The 19980-nt window shown below is 38.1% G+C and overlaps 1 protein-coding gene across 8 annotated transcripts in view; it reads right to left on the bottom strand.

Moving 5' to 3' along the window:
• Nucleotides 1-19980, bottom strand: part of CTBP1 (C-terminal binding protein 1) — a 229174-nt gene that overhangs the window by 173672 nt on the left and 35522 nt on the right. For all 8 annotated transcript variants that reach the window (XM_027455711.3, XM_027455712.3, XM_027455713.3 and 5 more), the window contains exon 2: nt 4031-4191. In XM_027455711.3, coding sequence (XP_027311512.1) covers nt 4031-4088 — 58 coding nt within the window. In that variant the 5' untranslated portion in view covers nt 4089-4191. The remainder of the gene's footprint in view (nt 1-4030; nt 4192-19980) is intronic.

Below are 19980 nucleotides of genomic sequence, written 5' to 3'. Positions count from 1 at the left end.
GCAGTGGCTGGCCGAGCAATGCCCATAATCTATTTATACAGTGGAATGCATTTAGAGAAAACTCACTGTACTGTGTTCACCAAGCCTGTTCACAGACAATTGAGACGAAGCACGATTTTCCTCACACTGCAGCCACCTTCTATCGCCTTCCTGCTGCATCTATTAGCTCCAGCAAACTCGACACCGCTTGCCAGGTCAGACATCCCCAAGGTAACTTCCAAGCAACGGTCAGTAAGACATACACACATTTAATTAAAGATTTCTCGAATATAAGCAAATACACAGCATTGTTTACAAGATTTGTTGCAATATGAAGCACAATAATACCTTAATTAGAGATAACGACTTTTCAAAATGCCAAAAACATTTAGAATTTTTCAAATTACCCAGAAAATGAACACATTTTATTTTTGCACTGTGACACTTCCAACTGTTCTGCCAAATGTATACTACTATAATTATGCTTTGCAATCACCAGCTTCACCGGAGAGGGGGACAAAGAACAATATAATCAGTAACTAATAACTATATATAATCAGTAACTAATAACTAACATCTTTCACATGTCTTGGTACTATTTTTCTTCAAGGGAAGAAGTCTAAACGTTATTTTATAAATCATGAGCAAGTTTAATATTAGCATCAGACTGCCTAGAATCATGTCATTGTGCCAAAGTAGACTTCACAGCTACCGGTGGAAGCTAAAACCCAAAATTTACTATCTGGCTTTTTCAAGGGACAATCTTCAACTGCCATCATTAAGGAAATGCCAGTTTATAGAACTATGTAAATTAGGATGATAAAGCACATTTTAATACTGCTCTTTTGAGATGATACATGCAAGAACATAACATGGCAGACCATTGAAATGTGAACAGAAATATAATTGAAAACAGCTTCAGGATTAAAAGCAAATATTCAATTTCATATTTAAGAAGCCACTGAAGGGAATCATAGGTACCTCCGAGACAAAATTACTTACTCAACTACATTAAAAGAGAACTAATTGCTCCCAAAGTAATAGAATCAGGTTTTTTGTCCATTGAGTATTAACTGAAATTTAGTAGTAGTACTACAGCACTGTCGTTAACTCAACATAATAGTAAACCCAGTGATGCCTGTTCAATTTGTTGCTTAATTTGCATGATTAGTTACTATAAGCAAGTGTGCAAATTGCCTGAAGGCACAGGCAAGCAGTCCAACTTGCGGAACACTCTGCACGCACAGACACCTAACTTACACGAGCATTTGTGGCAACCCATTAACGCCATGGGAAAAGAGGTGCGCAGCCCTGTGCACATGTGCATAACGTGAACATTCAGTTTTGTGAATCGGATCCACAACATTCAATTCTTGGAACCCAAATTTCAGCTCACTATCATTCCCTTTAAACAGGGAGACAGACTAACAAAAGGGTGCACGTCACAACAACAACAACACTTGCATCTCTTTATAGGTATAACATGTGAATGTCTGCTCATCACAGGCTATCCTAAACAATACTTGAAAAACATTTATACATCAATAATTAGTAAATCACTGCTACCTGTTTTTTGTGGAACTTGCAATAAAATCATGTCTTAAAATAATTGTTTTCTGAGGGAAAAGGTTGAGAAGAAAGCTGTACCGGATCTGATGAACAGAAAAGCTGTCAGAGAAGATAAGGCACCTTTAATAGCTATACAGCTCATTAAGTTTCCTGAGCTTTGAAAAACGTTATGCATATTCCTACAGTATAAAATACGTAGGTTGTTCTCTCACAGACATACCTTCTATAACACAACTCGTGTATTTGATTTTTAAACCTCAACAGTACCACATGGACAGAAAAGCCCTTTAAAAAACACAGAAAGCTCCTAGTTTTTTATCCCACCTTACGCAGCAGCAGGGATAGTGATTTAAAAACCTCAGCCAGAGGTATGTTTACAAACCTCTAAGAGCATTTGGAATTTGAGCACAGACACTCAAGAGCAGAATACAGCTCTGACATTTTACAAGCCAAATTGCATTCCTGTAACCATAAAACTTTACGCATTTATCCATATCCATTTTTTCACCCCCCTTCTCCTCTTGTTCATCTTCTGTGTGCTCTTCCCACTGTTTTTCCAACACGTCGATTTGTCTAGCACATGGTAAATGGGATTAAGAAGTCAAAGTGGCTAAAAAAACTTTTTTCCTGCTTTATTTTTCAACTGGATCAATTCCCTACACTGCATGGCTGCACAAACAGATTTCACTGGTAAGATGCAGTGAATTGTGCAAGGCTGGGAAAAAACAAACCAGACAAAAGGCTCTGATTAAACAGTGGCACTAAATGTGAACACGCAGCCTGAGGGAAGCCACTGCTATTTTAAACAGTCACAGGGCCTAATGGTCTGTCACCTCTGTCCCTGATAACATTCCTTGCCATATCATCACAGACTATTTTCTCCTAAGTTGTCCAATTGATGAATACAGTAAAAAAGAGGCTGAAATACCCCAAAGTGGGTTGAGATCCAATGACACCTAAAGGGACAGGTTTCTCCCTCCTCCCTTTTTTTTGACTCCTCATAATTTGCCAACTCAATTAAACCAGGCAAAATAAAACAATTTTCTATTGTGGGGTCAGATACAGAGGCTAGGAATAGAGAAGAACAAACAGCACCATGCACCGCACCAGTACACCCCTGGGTCATTTCCAGTTGATCCTAACTGCAGAGTTGGTGGAAAAGGAGGCCATCCTTCCCAATTCCCCATCCTCAGCAGCCAGCTCCCCATCTCTTTTTGAATGGATTGGTCTTCAGTGAGCAGATTCAACTGACCACTTGGCCAACTAATCGAGGTGTGACATGAGAACAGCTTGAATCAAGCAGGCAGGGGTGTGCCTGCCCACTCTTTGTAGAGGTTTACAGGCAGATTAATGTAACCCAAGTGTGAAATTGTACCCTCTGATACCTTCATGAAATGTCCTTCCCTGGCTATGTCAGGGGAACCGTCCCTGTGCCCCTCATTGCTCTAACTGTGCCCTTCAATGCAGCTGTTGTGCCAGCTGAACAGTGACCTGGACCGAGGAAATTACCTAAATAGAAAACACGCCAACAAAAAAGTTTATTTTTAGTATGAGTCATCTTCCCAATCCAGCTCATTATATGGTTATACTCCTATTGGCACAAAGAAAGGGAAGAAAAATGAGGACAGAATGGAGCTGCCAGGGACTGCTTACACCAACACAGCTGCTAGAGAAATGTCTCACGACTAATGCCTAGAGAAGCAAGTGCTTCAAATAGAGTTTACTGCTTCAGTATTAGACATGATGCAAAGACCACACGTCCACAAGTCTGCACACTTCCTCCAGTTATAGCAAAATAGGTCTAATAAAAAAAATAACGATCCCCTTTTAAGGAGAAACTCACATTTAATATAAAAATTCATTTAGCCACATTTGTGTATATTCTTCAAAATAACACAACTTATCCCTCAACCTGTTTTCACACCAAATCTAAAAGAAAACAAAGAATACCAGGAATATACAACTCAAACATTTGTGACTCAAGCTAAAATGACTGACCCAAGCAATTCCATTCCTTTCGTGAGAATTTGGGCTAATTTTTTTTTAATATTCAAGTCCAGGGGTCTCCTGGGATATTTTTTTCTTTTTGATTTCCTATTTCCTTCCTCAGATCAGATACAGGCTCTTAATCTATATAAAACACATCTGTAGAGAAAGACCCTAGAGAGGACTGTGTGGTCTTCCTACCCTTTTAGAGTTATTTTATACAAAACCACAACCTTTCACAACATTTTGGCAGAATGCCGTAAAAATACTAAGTTGAAAGCAAACGTAACTGTACAATTTTACAGAGTTCATGCACTAGTTGTTTTTATTCGTCTAGACCTGTTTTCATCCAAAACCGGCATTTGCACACAGTCAATATAATCCCAACAGAAACTGCAACTCAATTAGAAATCCAGCAAACGACCCAAGTTCCAATCTCCAGCAACGTCTTTAATCCATGATAACGCAGTGAAAACCAGGAATTTAAATATCTAACCTTCAAATATGCGATCCAGACGTTGTCGCTTCACTTTGTGTTTGTCCATTAGAGACATAAGCGTGGAAGCTCAAAGAACGTCTCCGCACAGTTTGATGGTGGACTTCTCCAGCCAGCCACAAGTCAGAAATGTTTACTGCCTTTTATAAGCTTCGTTTCACCTGTGAATAGAAAGACAGATTCTTAAAGACATCGATTTTTTTACCCTTTTCCAAAAATAGTAGCGTGTAGATAAAAAAAATAAGAAAAAACATCCAAAATTCTTCATCACATTGGGTAATGTGGTATTTCATGACATGCATGCAGATGGACGTGCACACCAGTGCCCACAGACAACTGGGTTTTCTGCCAGTCACCCCATCAGTTACCTGTGTGTACCTTGGTAGCCAAAGACCCCCCAAAATGACCAAAAGGTGACCACCTGAACAACAAGCTTTGAGACATCACTCACTTTCACATCATATCGCAGAAGTTGAGGAAATGCCCCTCTCAGGCCTAACTGGTCAGCTTTGGAGGGAGCACGTCGCCGTTTGGGGCTGGGAAGTTCAGGGAAACAATTTGAGGCGCAAGTAAATGAAATGCATCGCGGTGACAACACGGACTGCCAACATCTATATCAAGCAAATGGCATTTAAAACAGCTTTATGCATGACTAGGCAAGCTCTTTGGCAGCAAATACAGCTAAGCACTTTTCAGATGCCGTGTAGATGGGCAAGGCAGCGTAAGGGTATTGCAGCAAGCAGCCTGCGTTTTCAGCTGAGAAGCAGGAAAGGGAGATGGGGGGAAGAGAAGAAACATCCCTTGACACAAATCTAGTTGAAATGGAAGGTTGTAAAACACATGTGAGCAAGTGAACGGGGTAAAGCTAAGTATATGGCTCCTGTAAAAAGCATAATTGGAGCAGCGCTTTTGTCCCCCTTTAAGTACTTCAATAGACTCTGCGAACCCAGCCCAGAGAACGCTGTGTTACAGGCACAGTGAGCATTAAAACGAGCTGAATAATCAACTTCCCCGTTTCCTTTTATTCCTGCCCAAGAGCTTTCATCATCAATGGAGAACATTAAATGGCCTTACAAGTGATTGAACCTAGAAATCTGCTCGTTTCTTTCTAGATGCTATATTTTTCTAAAAACAAACATATGCACACTTCATCAACATATTATGAAGACTCGTGCACTCCAAGTGAAGTGATAAAGAAAAACATTTTGAATATCAAGAACTGCACATTTGCATTAAAATAGGTATCTTTTCCAGCAGTACCCTGCTTGGTGCATTTGGGTTTTTAACAAAGCTCCTCTGTGTTTATTTTCATTTAAAAACAGAGGCGGTGTGCAATATTCATTACGTTTTTACCACGTTATTCAACCTCATCCCCCTATTCACTTTCCCTCCACCTTTTTCTTTTATCCTCAAATTCAAGATTCTTCTGCTGCTTTGCATAACGTCTGATTCCCACTGAACATAACACCACCATGACAGAAGAATAAATTGATAAAGAATGCTGAAGCCCAGTTTTTCTCTTTAAAAAACAAGCACAAAGAAGATTGCTATTTTGAACTTCTTCTATTCCATTTCCCAACATTGATTATTCTTGCAAAACACAACATTCTTCAATATTGAATGTGGCTCTGGTATAAGATTACACAGGCATTACACCAACTGCATTAAAAAATGTTTAAAGCTAGCCATAGCCACCTGCCTTTCTCTTAAGCCAACAACACCCCAAATTTCTGTCAATCCTAAACTAGTGTTTAATTTCTTTTCACCTGTTTTACAACCTACTTCCTTCCAAAAAAAAAAAAAAAAGAGGATAAGAAACAAACTGAACATTTTCAATGCTAATCTTCGTTTAAATTTTTATAGCTTATTTAATTTCCTGTCTTGTAGAAACATACATGCCTGCTGTCCTCCTTGTGCTGTTTTGTTTATTCATTCAGCAAAAGATTTTTCCACTGTACTCATTCTACGTACAAAGCTGGATGACAGCTGTAAAAAACAGACCATCTGTAACTATTGACCTGCTGCTGAAAGTGTCACCAGATGTTTTCAAACCATCTACAGTAGCTTCAAAACGTAACACATAAATCAAGTAGTTTTGTTTTAAACTTTGTTTATTTTTTTAATCCATAGCAAGATGTCATACTTCACAAAAAACATTTCTGAGCAAAAATTAAATTAACATATTAACATAGTTCTAAATTTAACCCTCATACAATTTCATTATACTTTATGTTCTAACACAAAGAGAAGATGATGATATGGGAAGCATTTCCCAGCAAAACAAAAGCCTTATAATTACGGGAGCATTAGTTACTGCAATTAGTAAGCCACAACATGAATAATTGTATTTGAGAAATTCGCTAAAAACACAAGCAGGCTGCCTAATGAATTAAAAATAAGAACACAAAAATACCAAACAGTATTTAAGAGCAGACTTCTATAGTTCAATATTTTAAGATAAATTGAGAATCTAAATGAATTAGGGATCTATACTGCCTACCACGTCAAGCATTAGCTACAAAGCCATCTGAGATACCATCAAGATACAGAACCCTGTGCATGCAGCCCAACTTGAGAGTAAAAATATTCCCTCAAACAGAGCATTAGAGTTTTTTCTTTCAGTTAAACAGCTGATTCCAGGGTTTGAGAATATTTTTAAGAGAAAACATCTCTGGCTATTGCAACCTGGAGCACTGAGCTCTTTTTTGAGAAAGGATGAGCTTTACTTCGAGACATCACGATAAAAGGAAAAACAATCTCCAACATTTTCATAGCAGAGTGAGCAAATCCTAAACCAGAGGTGTAAAGTAAGTAAAGCAACTTGGACTTCAGCTTTCAAACCAGGTAATGGTGGTAACGGAGGAAAGGCCAAACAAACTGCAAGTGAGGAGATCTGAAGGCAGGCCCAGTCAAAGCCTGCATGCTCTCTTCTACACAAAGATGATGAAAAGTAAGAAAACTAAGAAATTATTGTTTTAAATAAACCATTTTGCTAAATACATGATTACTTGTGGCTTGAGGTGAGCTCCAAATGGCTAGAGAAGAGCTCTCATCAAACACCAGAGGTTGCAGTGGAGAACAATTTCCTTTGCTTGTCTCACAGGAGAAATTTAACAGAAATGTGATCTGTTTACTTAAATTTGAACAGTTGGTGAAAGCCTACCAAAAATTGGGACCCGTATCACACAAACTCCAATGAACCCCCTCACAAGATTCAGAATATAAACTCTTTTGAGCACGGACTTTCACCTGTACAGCGAGGCCAGGCAGAAGGCCCACCTTTTCCTCACTGCCAGCTTCCTTTACATGAATGGATCTGCAGACTAACCCAAACACAATGACAAAGCATACGAAAACCATGACAGAAATTAAACTCCCAGAACAGACTGATAGATCATTAAGAGACAGAATAAAATCATGAAGCTTTGTGTTACCCTTGGGACTCTCAATCTTCATTTAACTTAACCATTCTCGTGTACAGTCTTTGGTTTGAAACTACATTAAGTTACTGAAGTATTCTTTCTACTATCAACTTCCTACTATCAACTTTCAAAAGGTACGAAATAAGGTTATTCCAAGAAAACAGGTAGGTTTATATTGAACATTCAAATGCCACTACATTTTGATGACTTCATAAATTAAGTTTGCAAGCCAACCCAAGCAGACTCCTGCTTTGCTTCTCTTTCCCTCCCATCCAGATCAGTAAGATCTCTATATTCCATGACACGTAAAGGTCTTTTAGTGGCCATTTTGTACAGCCCTAAAACTAAAAAGTGAATATAATGAGAACATTGTTCCTTTTGATGTAGTATTTCAATCATCCGAAAGCACCAAACTTGTAAAAATTTCAACCACAAGTCCATTTTAGGGACTTCACTCTTCTCAGAGCATGAAGCAGTCTTGCTGCAAACCTAACTCAATGTACCACCCACAAATAACTATTACTCCATCTACAGCATTTTTTTTCCTAAATTATTTATTGATGGCCCTCAGCAATTTCAGGTTTTCCTCTCTTTGGGGAAAAAGACAGGATGGGACATATGCTGAAGACAACTTAGAATGTGAGGAAGCTATTAATGGGAAATGGAAGTCCATCTGTATTTCCAAATATTACTCTAGTACAAAAACAACATCTCCTGTTTAGCGAATGAGATGCTGGTATGTTTATAAACAGCATAAAGTAAAAAGAACATTGTACTGAAAACCATTCTTGCAAAAGATTTGAATTACATTTAAAAAAATTAGTATGGTCCAATGACCAGAAGATTCATTGCCATAAAAGTATTAAATCAGACTTTCTGTGCAGAAATGGAAGTTATTCCATCTTGTCATACAAAAATGAATATGTTTGCCTGTCAGACAATTTATCTTGCCATTAAGTGTGGCTAAGCCACTTTGCCTTACCATTAGATGTCAGTGCAGTCTAAGAGAAGCTGTGCAGGGTGCTTCAAGATCAATAAATTAGTCACAAGAGTGAAGAGGTCACTGAAGAAGAGGCCAAAGTGTTAGACACTATTCAGAAAAGGCTGAAAACCTCAAACATTATAATGCCATTACTTAAATCTAAGATATGGCTATCTCAAAAAAAAGATGGAGAACTAGGAAAAAAGTGCCAGTACAGGCAGTAAGTATGGTCAAAAGCATGGGATGGTTTGTTTAAAAGGAGAAAAGGAAAACCACTAACTGAAGAAAAGCATGAAAGAGTCATGACTCTGTGGAATATGACAACCACGTATAAAATATGCACCATGTCTCAATTCTATGTCTAGGGAGCACACAATGAAATAGTAAGCTATCATATAAAAAAATCTCATGGAATACACAAATTGTAAAATCCAGTGTCGCCAGGTATCACGGATGCCAACACTTTAAGTGGTTCTTAAAAGGAATTAGACATATTTATGGAAAAGCCATCAGCGGCCGCAAGTAATGGTGGCTAAAATGCAAACCCAGGTCAGAAATCCATAAGCAAATAAATTACAAAAGAAAAATATCAGTGCATCCTTGCTTTGTTCTCATACTGTGCTGTCTGCTCAGCTCAGCATCCAACGGATGCTGTGAAGGGAGATGCTTCATGAAGAGCAAAAGCAGAACATGCAAAAAAGCAATGCTTTCCTCTAGCATCCACTTGTGGCCACCGCTGGAGATGGCAAACAGGACAGACAAACCTCAAGTCTCTTCCAACCCATGGGCACACCTTAGAGTCTTAGGAAACGCAGAAATATACTAATAAAATGGATTGATCCATATGCAAGAAGTGAGGTCCGCAGCTCCCACACACAGAAAAAAAAGGAAGGACAAAATGAAGCTGAATTAAGTTGGTGCTATTCTGGCTAAAAGATGCGGCTGAAATCATCAAAACACCACTCTCTCCAATACAGAAAATTACGATGACTAAAAAATTGCCGGTGGTGTAGACGCACCACAGTACATGGCAAACTATTCCAACTCTGTGACCATTGTGACCAGTTGCTCTTGTTGAATGGTGAACTCGTGTGTTCTCCACGCCGGTGCCTCGGAAGGACCACCATGGCATCCCTTCGTCTGCCTGAAGATGAGAACAAGCCCCTTGATACTCTCCTAGTAGGCCATGCTTCTAATACTCGGGTACACCCTGGGACTCACCTAAGGAGGAAGAACTTTGGAAGATTTGGTTCAGCAATTTATTCATCATGAATGCAAACAAAGCTGCTATTGCTTAGGATGGAGTTCTCCACCCTACGGGCATGGCTGACTCTCTCATTCAGTATTTATGACCTCAAATTTGAAAACACCATTTCATGGAGTACAACTTATCAAAGCACTCTTGATTGGTCTGCAGCACTTCCACCTCTTTCCTTTCTTTTATTTGTTCATCAGTTTTGACTATGTTCGTCAGTGAAGGCTTTTTTCCTGTTGATAAAAACGTTCAAAATAAGGCCAAGAACACTGCTTGTCAGCATCCCTTTAAAAAACAAAGTTTACCTTTATGCGGTCTGTTATTCAGTTTTAAAAAATAGTGGATAACTTTTTTTCCACTATTCTGTGTTTTTAGTCAAATCACTTGAGCACCAAATAAAATGCGTTCCAAAATGCAGTGTAATATTTGATAACGGTAAGCCAAAGTTATGGCACAAGATGATAAAAAGCCCTTTTTGAAAAAAGAATATGGTGAAAACAGCATTACAGATTGATAGTAATACTGTCATTAAAAGCTTTTTATGAGATATTTATCTTCACCATAAGTTTTTTTTTTTCTCCAAAGCTTTTTTTTTTCCCCTCAGTAACATCCTCTCTCAATTATAGGTCTGTCTGCAAGCCAAAAATTACTCGCTACTGAAAACATATTACTGCAGATGTGTATGGCTGCAGACAGATGGGAAACATCTCTGCTAACCCAGATTTCCAGGTCACGAACAGAACCTCATCCAGACGCTCAAACTGCCATTAAAAATTACTAAAGAATGCCTACCTGAGACACCTACAATTCAAGCAAAATTTAAAAGACGTCATTAGTTTTGGAAAACCATTGCTCCTTGGAACTTGAGCAGTATCACAGCTACGGTTCACATCAGCTGGGGCCAGTAAAACCTTCATTTCAGGTACACAGCACAAGCTTCGGAAAGAAAGGCTTTCTTAAAAGCTCCAGTCTAACTCATACACAGATTTAAGGGAAATTATGAGACTGGGATGGATTTCCTCAAATTATGAATCTGATTCAGTTGTGTTGGATTCCTAACAGAACTCCTAACACATGCATTCCTCATTTCACCCACTGCTGGCTCTGTTTGCGAAGCAGCATCACACACACATCCCGGCACACACTGACACAAATTGTTTTACCAAGTACTTTAAAACTCCCAGATGAAAACCGTTTAAAAAAATGTCGAATTAGTGGGTTGTTAGAGCAGCGTTGAAGTAACCGCTTCTCTATTTTTTCCACGTCTGAAATGAAAGAAAATGACACTGAAAGAAGATCAATCTCTACTCAATTTTTCTGAGCAGGCTGAATTGCTGAGAGTCCCTCCCTTTTGTAGAGTTTGATGAAAGTGCTGGACAGGAGCTGCGTGAAAGAGCTAAATAAAATCACTGCAATTGTGCAAGACGGCAGCAGGGAAAGCGAACTGCCTCCACAGAAAATAAAATACACAGTTTCTGTGATTTGAATAAGAAATTCAAAATTAAAGATATTTCATATTTTAATGTACCTGAGAAAGAATAACAGGACACAAAGAATTAGTCCTGGCTTATGACAATAAAAAGGCTAATGTCTCAGTTAATGAATTCTCTGGGAAAGGAAACAATTACTGGCGCATTTCATGAATCTCCATTGCTAGAAAGGATTTGAACCAGCAGGGAGAAAAGATTACTTTTAACCTTTTATTGATTTATCACCCCTTTGTTTTTTCCTCCCAGACAGACACAAACCCACAGCACAACTTCAGGCATGTGGACTCTGCGCGTGTTCCACACGTGAAACTGGATCACGCATCTATCTGGAGCAACCCATGGGTATCCAAAGACCAGTGCCTAACAAATTAAAATAACATGTTTTAACGATTAAAATGCTGATTTAAATAACATGTTTGCTCAGTGGAAAAGGAATTGAGTGCTGAAAAGAAAGGAGCTGCTGTATGCAAGTGGGTAGGAAATCCTGCCAAAAGACATTCAGGTTAGAAAGTTAGCTAAGGCTGTGCACATTTAGAAAAAGAACTGTGGGACCTCATTTGTTTTTCCTCTCCCCTCCAAAAAGGCTGGCATGGTGCATTTGTGCAGACAAACATCCAGGTGTGTGCATGCCTCTGTAAAAAAGCACGTTAAGTATGGGGAAACATTTTGAGGTAGCTTCCTTCTCTTTCCACTCTAACAGTAGAGTACTCGTGTAGTATTTAAATACTGCTATTACACCTCAGCTCCCCAAAATTGCTTTTCATACCTAATCACTGTTTCAGTAAAATAATTGTATTCCTATTTGCTAAATACAATTTTTACACAGCACAGGCCACATTCGTAGTTTGCACATATTACTGGGGCAATTACTGCGGCAATAACATCCCATCAGTATCACCACAGCAGGTTTTTTACACTGCTTTCAAACCTTGTAATACAAACTTTTTTATATACGAGATTTTAGCTTTCTGTAGTTTCAAAATGCACAGTTCTGTTGCACTGTATTAGAAACACCTGACATCCTCCATGCAATTTTCAGACAGGTGAGTATAAATCCATCTTGTACATAATTTACATTTGTTTCATTTAATAACAATCCAAACACTGGACCATTGCCTTCTCCCAGTTTAACAAGAGAAGACATTTGCTAGCCCCTAAAAATAACATAATGGTAAATATCACATGCATTTACTCTGCATCTCCCAGGGCTTGACAATAACTTGCTCAATACAGTTTATTTTATCACAAATAACGTTCAGTAATAGCTTTTCTACAGTTCTTCAATACTTCTGGTATCAGTAGAATTACACACCTGGTACATATATCTTTTAGAAGCCTGTGGCGTCCAAAATATTATTTCTTTAATGAGCAGTTATAGGTAAATTAAGAATATAAAATTCAAGGTTAACACTTGATATTAGAAAAATATTTTCTCTCCTTACTAAGGAATAAAAGCATGCTCATAGGGCAAAAGACCAAACACCTGACAACTTCCATTTTACTTAAAATATTAAGTTTTTAAGTTTATTTACTTAAAGTAAAAAGAGCAATACTCAATCTTTGTCAAACTCCACACCTTTACCTACACTCCTGTAAAGCGCATCCATATTTTATAGATCCAAATCAGTTTGCAAGTGGTGAAAATCTTGCTATTAATCACAGCTATGAGAAAGAAACTATCAGTACCTCTACCTGAGGAAACAGAAACAAAACCAAATGAGCTCTAGACAAGCATCATTACCAGACTACTTCCTCATCATGGAGCCCTGGTTATCCAGGCACCACCGCCTGGCTCCCTGCCATCACAACTTTCATACCTGACTCCAGAAATTGTTTAATTGCTAATTCTTTTGCGCATGTTTTGGTGTCAATCTACATCTCCTGATATGACATTTCATTAAAAAAATTTCCAGCCAACTACGCTCCCATCTCAATCACAGTCATACAGAGCATTTTCACACCTTGTGAAATTCCATAAGCAATCTCCCATCGCAATTACAGGAATTGCTTATGTAGAAGATTAATGCCAGTGGCTGTGACCTGGTATCCTTTAATGCAATTAAGTGGGGGGGAACAAAAAATTAAAAGTACAAGTAGATAGCCTCATGCACCTGAGACTGACAGCCAATGGTATGTGATGCTAATACGTTGTAATCAACACTAGCATACACTGCTCGTTTTGCAAACTGATTAATTATGTTTTGTCTATGGTCTACATTTAAGCTCACCTGTTCTTTTATTCCACATCAGGAAGGCAGAGGAGCAAACCAGTCACTACAGCCTGCTTCACTAAGAAGTCTTTAAAATTTCCTTCCCAGAGAAATAAAGGAGGCATAGTTTTTAAATTCCCTCCTCTGTTCACATACACTTGCAAGATACAGTCCCTCTAAAGAAAAAGGACTTAAAAACTTAGGAATTGTGCTATTTATCTCTACATTCAAAAGTCATATTCAAGAGATCTCAAATGCCACAGAGCAGCAGCTTGCTTGGCTTCAGGACTGACCTCAATGCAAAGCTGCTTTACCTTTACTGTAAAGCAATTCTGAAGTCAGCAGAAGGGGACAAACAGGAGATTAAGTTTTCAAACACTATATTTGTTAGAAAGGCATTAATCTCAGAAGGCTTCTTCACGCTCACGTCGGGATCCAAGATTCCTACGCAATGCAAACCAAAACCCTAGCTTACTAAATTACTCCAAATGAACAAACTACTGTGCTTGATTCTATAAAGGTTTCAGTGCAACTACACCCACCATAGTATCTCAGTGTATTTCTGTAATACATCTGATGTAACTATACATTTTCACTATATATTGTCTCTCCTATCCTGAAACGTTTAGTTGCTTTGAGATTATATACAGTTTGTATCTTGTTATAGAAGAAAAATTAAACAAAAAGTGCACTTGGCAGCTGGTCTGGAAAGTGATAAAACCATAGCGGCGTTTAACACAGGTTCATTTCAGTTCCACACCATGCTAAGAAAAAAAAATCCAACCCTTATTAACTTGCAGGATATTTCTTCTTAATTAGAATGTTCCTGTTATTGAAGAGGGGAGTTTTATCCAGAAGACTCAGCCTATCTTGAGTTCAGAACATTTTACATCTCGAAGGCAAGGCCAAAATCCAGAATCTAACATTCGCTAATGTAGGAACAAGAGAGTTTAGCAAAGACATAAAGAGACTGAAAGCTAGACACAGGCAAAACAGTTTGCATTTCTCAAGAAGCATGTTCCTTAATCCTGCATTAAACCCTGGATGTGAAAAACAAGAAGACCAACTACTCCCAAAACACCTCTCAGAAGCAGTGTTCTGACAGTCAGATCTGCAAGGATCGTTGTGCAAAACATGGCTCTTCCACACTTGCTTTCCTTGTTTCAAACCTAGTCCTTTAGTCAAATACTGCTTATTTCTACCTGCCTTCTTTTGTAGTGATTAGCATGACAAGCAGCTTGACACTCAAAATGCTTTTGAAAGGGAAAAAAATAATGCCTTTTTAATCAAGAGGTTAATGAAATTAATGCAAACTGTAGACAATAAGAAAAAGTCAATGAAAAAAGCGATTTCTTGCTTATTTTGTGGATTTGAGAACTCTTTAGTTTGCAATCGCGTGGTTGAAGTCAGCATTGGGATCCTATATAAGAGGCCCAGTCAGAAACAAACCTATTCTTTTTTTTTTTGTTGACTTCAAAATACTTCCAAAGCATGTGTATGTATCGGCCACAAAAAGAAATCTGAAAGGGATGCTTTTCAGGCATAATTGCTGTGTTTTAACTCAATGTTTGACGTAATGCAGTAAAATCTTTCAACAAGACAGATTTCTATTATGGTATTGTACAGCATTTAATAAGATGCCTCCAGAAGTCAAATTCAGTAAAAGAAGGAAGACCAGGAGAGAGCATTTGTAACTGTTAAGTGTGTCTTAGGACATACACTTCATCCTTTCCTATTCGACATCCCAAAAGCATTTAACCCTGGCAAGACAAGACTGTACTAACAGAAGTGCTAACAGGTGATTAGGAATGTGATTAACTATACAAATGACAGTGAAAATTAAAGCAGAAACCCTGTTACTGTGAGCTTTTTGGGAAGAGTCCACACACCATTGACTTCATGGCATATAAAATGCCGGAGATAAGTCCTGCACAGTCACCTATCACAAGGCTCCATGAGCCACTGAGGACTGACACTGTGTCCTCAGAAACTAGACATGAGGAACTGCTCTGTATATAAAACTAATTTTGATTAAAATTATTACATAACAGCATACAACAGAGAGAAAAGTCAATGACCAAACAAGTTTGAAATCACCTTTTTCCTTCAACCATACCCTTCTCTCTATAACCTTCCCAGGTATCTATATTTATTCAGCCAACTTGTTTTTGTAACTTTTTCTTGACAGTAAATAGCAGGTAGAAAACTATTTACATTACAGAAGGGAGGAGATAAGAAGCTGGATGAAAAAAATCAGGAGCTGCAACATTCATCTCCAGTCCGGAGCATGAAAGGCTGCACTGCTGGTACCACGTGGTACCATGCCCTGCAACGCTTCTGACATGTTCTGCCAGCAAACAGCAACCCCAGCTTCTCTTTGGTCATTAAATTAATGATTTCCTAGAGTTTGGAGCTGGGTTTCCCAATATTGCTGTCCTTTCTTTGCCCTGCTACAGCTTCCACTCCAGGATGACGCCTGAACTCATCACAGGCTGTTGCTTACTCCTTGCTCCTCCATGGCTTTTAGTGGCAGCAGTGTTCAAGCAGAGATCCTACACCCAACAGACCTGTGCTATCAACTCAGTCGTCTCTAAGGAAAGTCAATACACCAACATTTCTTCATGTTTATCACAAGTGGCAAGAACCCAGCGAAACTCTGGTTCTCGGCCACCGGACCAGACATGAAGAGCACTGGAAGAGGCACCTACAGCTGAAGGGAGGTTACAGCAACATCACTAAACCACACCTGAGTACAGTCAGAACTGCAGCAACATGAGAAAGTCCTTTAAGAGATCTCCCGAGTCAAAAAAGAACTTCAAATAAAACAAAAACACCAGAACAGAGGATGAGTCTTCAAAGCTGTTCACTGAAATACTTTATTTACCTGCTAAAAGCTAGAAGACATGAAGAAAGCATCAGTAAGTCCTACACTATTAAGAGTAGCACTACCACCACCACCTGAATTCTCTTCATCTCCTATCGGAGAGGCCCGGTACATTTTTTAAGTCTTCGATACAGAAACATTGGGCAGATTTGCCTCACTAGCTTTCTCATCATCTTATTTGCTGCAATTAAGAGGTCGGCACCGTTCTTAGCAATAAGCAACAGGCAAAAGGTTCACAAATGTGTTCAGCTACAGCTCTGCTTTCCAGTTAGCTGAGCTGCTGAAAGATGATGCACGTCCAGTGTTGCCTCCCCAGAAGAAATACTGTGCTGTTTGTTCTAATATTTCCTACCAGACTCAGTTTGCACAATTGTTGAACGCTGTTTTACCGTTACTTCCATGCAATTTTCTAAAATAGCATATAATTTCATAGAAAAAAAAAATGTAATTTCATCATTTCTCATCGTGGACATTGCTCATTTCAAATCCATTTTCCAGTATAACTGCTCGCGTGCCTCTGCCACAGTGTTTCGATCACTTACCATTTCTCATTGCATGCAACAACAAAATAAGGAGTCAATAAAATAAGTATTTTGTTTTTAAAGCCCTCTTAAAACAAATATACCAAAAAGCAAAGGTCTAAAACGTGACTGTATGATTCTCCTACATGAAGAATCAGCAATGTAGAGGATGTTTTATGGTCTGGTTATAAACACCATCAATTCTATCTTTTAATTTATTATTCATAAAGGAATTCTAAACTAGATAAAACTATTTTCAACTAAATAGTTAAGAAATCTCTATATCCACATGCGTGGGAACTAGCACACGGCTTCCCATTAACAATAGGCAGATGTTAACCTTGCTTTGCCTGCTGGTGTTATTTCTCCAGGAATAGTTCAAAGACTGCCCACGAAAGATAAGGACCCTGCAGCAACCTTTTCCTGAATAGTTTCGATATAATTGAGGAAGAGATCACGCTATACATAATTAGATACAAAAGCGTGAATGTCTTTCACTTGAATAAATAAAATCAGGAGCTCAACACTCCAAGATAAATGTATCTGCAATTGTATTACAGTTCGAAAACAAATGAAGAACTGTGCTCTGAAAAATTAAGTCTTAAAATAGACCAAAAGTACAACGTGCACTTTTTCCTCTCACAATGTTACATATCTGGATTGAGATTCTTAGCTTTTCTGTGTTAAGATCTAGATGAGAATCATCTATATAAAGGGAGTAGAAAATGTTCAATTTCAAATGATCTGACTATTCTACAACAGATGGCCTAAAATATAAGTGATTCAGTTGTTGCTGGCATTTGGTCAGTTCTTCACTTGTTAATAAAAGACCTTGATTTTGAACTATTATTTCCCCTAGGAAAATATACTCCCATCAGGAAAAATAAAAATAGAAAATGTATGGCCAAAAATTTTATAAAGCTGGTTGCCCGTTTGTGCAGGAATTTCCATTCCAGATTATGAATAAAATTCCAGGTTGAAAAAATCTCTGCTCCCACATGTTTTTGCAAGATCTGGGTCACATCTTTTGTAAATACTGGCAGCATGCAAGGAATGCAGCTGCCTTGTGGAGTTTAAGAAGCTCAGATCTAGGTTTTTCTTACAGAGAAACTCCCTGGATTTGGAAAGCAAGTGAAAGGTGGGGTGGCAGAACAACGGCTCCTCTGGCTTTGCAGAAGAGACATCCATCATCTGCCTTTCCCCCAGCACAGATAGGGGGTTCTTAGACTAATTCAGCTTTTTTTTTTTTTTTTAATAAAAAATGTACCTGCAAGTACTCGTGTTGGTTGACACCTGTATGATCGAGTCCTTAAAGACTCCGAATCTTAGAGTCTTCAACTGTAAGATACAATTCCCTTTATTAATAGATGTAAAGTTTAAACAGGTACAAGCTTTCAAGCATTGCTACAGAGCAACAGGTTTCACAGTACTGAGGAAACATCACTAAAATACTACAGAGCACAGCTTTGCTTTTAAATATCAGGGATATCTGATTTCTGTAAGGGACACATGACAACCTCAACCTTTTACACTGAGCCCGTAGAAGTATTCTACTTCATTTACAAATTAGGCACTTTACATAAAATATTTTTATTGTTAAGCACAGAGTCAACATTTTAAAATGTGTCTTTTTAGAATAAAACCATATTGACACATCTCATTACCAGATTGACACATTCCATTTCATTTAGTGGGTGACACTGGTAGTAGGGTGATGGTTGGACCAGATGATCTTGGAGGTCTTTTCCAACCCTAATGATTCTGTGATTCATCCCAATCTCTATCTATGTAGAGGTAGTTATCCAACATACACTATTGGTGCAGTTCTACAAGTTATGTCGCTCAGACTTGGTAACGAAGAAGATTGCCATGTCTTCACTTTCAGTCCGATGTTAGGCTGCCACCCCTAACAGGCTCTTTTTGCCCGGGTGCTCTAAGCTGGAGAAGTACACAGCTGAAACAACGGGTTCAGAGAGAAGCAAAGCCATTATATTCTGCAAGCTAGTCACTCGTTTACTTCCAGTTTTATCTGTCACTGATTAAAACACTCAAATTTGAGAATGTAGAAGCAAATAACGGAAAATTAAGAATCAATTAAAGGTCCTATAACCCTGAAATCAAACAGATGTCCAGAGATCTGGCGTGCAGTTTTTGGTCACAGGAGTTAGGATACCTTTGACCACGTATCCTAAGGACTCAAGTAACCATGGCATAAATTAATAGCGGTGAGTCTATAAAGGTTGAATTGATACTGACATCTTGGATATTATTACAGTAAATGACAGATTAATGGACAAAGGCACGAGATCCCAAAAGTCATCCTAGAGATTTAATTACTAAGAAGTAACCAATAATCATATTAATTAGCACAGTTAAAAACCCCATAGAGCAGTAAATGATTTCAAAGGAAATTTTGGCTATAACAATGACAAGTTAAGTAATAACCTCCACTGATGCCAGCACAGAATAAGTGATTTAATGATCCCCATAGAAAGTTTTATTTTACTTAGATCAATATCTGACCCCTATTATACACTAAAAGCCATGCCTAAAACCAATTATAAGAACTATTGTTGGTATCTCGATTATAAAGAAACTTCCTTCTAGATCGTCATGCTATCAAAAAGAAATAGATAATGTTCAAATAAATGCACCTTTTCAGCCTCTCAAGAGCAACTATTGATATTTTAGCATTTCATAAAAAATTAACCGTAAGCCTTCGGTTGACTAACTTACTGGATGAGTTAAAGAAAAAGAATTTTGCAGCAGTATTTCCTTCCATATGCAACATTTTATTGTTACTGCTATTGATGTTCACTTAGCTGTAACTCTTATACCATCTGTGAAAGTTAAGGAAAATGCTGCAAACTTAAAGTTTTACATCATCAGAAGCATATTTTCAAAAAAAATAATCCCTTTCAAATGATTGACATCAAAAACAACAAATCCTGCTATGCAAAACAAAGGGGATCATAATGAAAGAAAACTTTAAACTATTTTTGTAACCTGTTCTACACTTTTATAAATTTCAAGTAATAATACTCTTTGTACCAGAGCTTTACAGAAACAGAAGTTACTATCTGAAGATAACAGAAGGATGGAACTATAATTTTCTCTCACAAGTAAAAAACAATGCCCACCTGCCAAATTCCATCACGTTGAAACAGTATATTACTTTTTGGTATC

The sequence above is a fragment of the Anas platyrhynchos genome, chromosome 4 (assembly GCF_047663525.1).
Source record: "Anas platyrhynchos isolate ZD024472 breed Pekin duck chromosome 4, IASCAAS_PekinDuck_T2T, whole genome shotgun sequence".
Taxonomy (NCBI): domain Eukaryota; kingdom Metazoa; phylum Chordata; class Aves; order Anseriformes; family Anatidae; genus Anas; species Anas platyrhynchos.
This window is presented reverse-complemented; position numbering and strand designations above follow the sequence as displayed.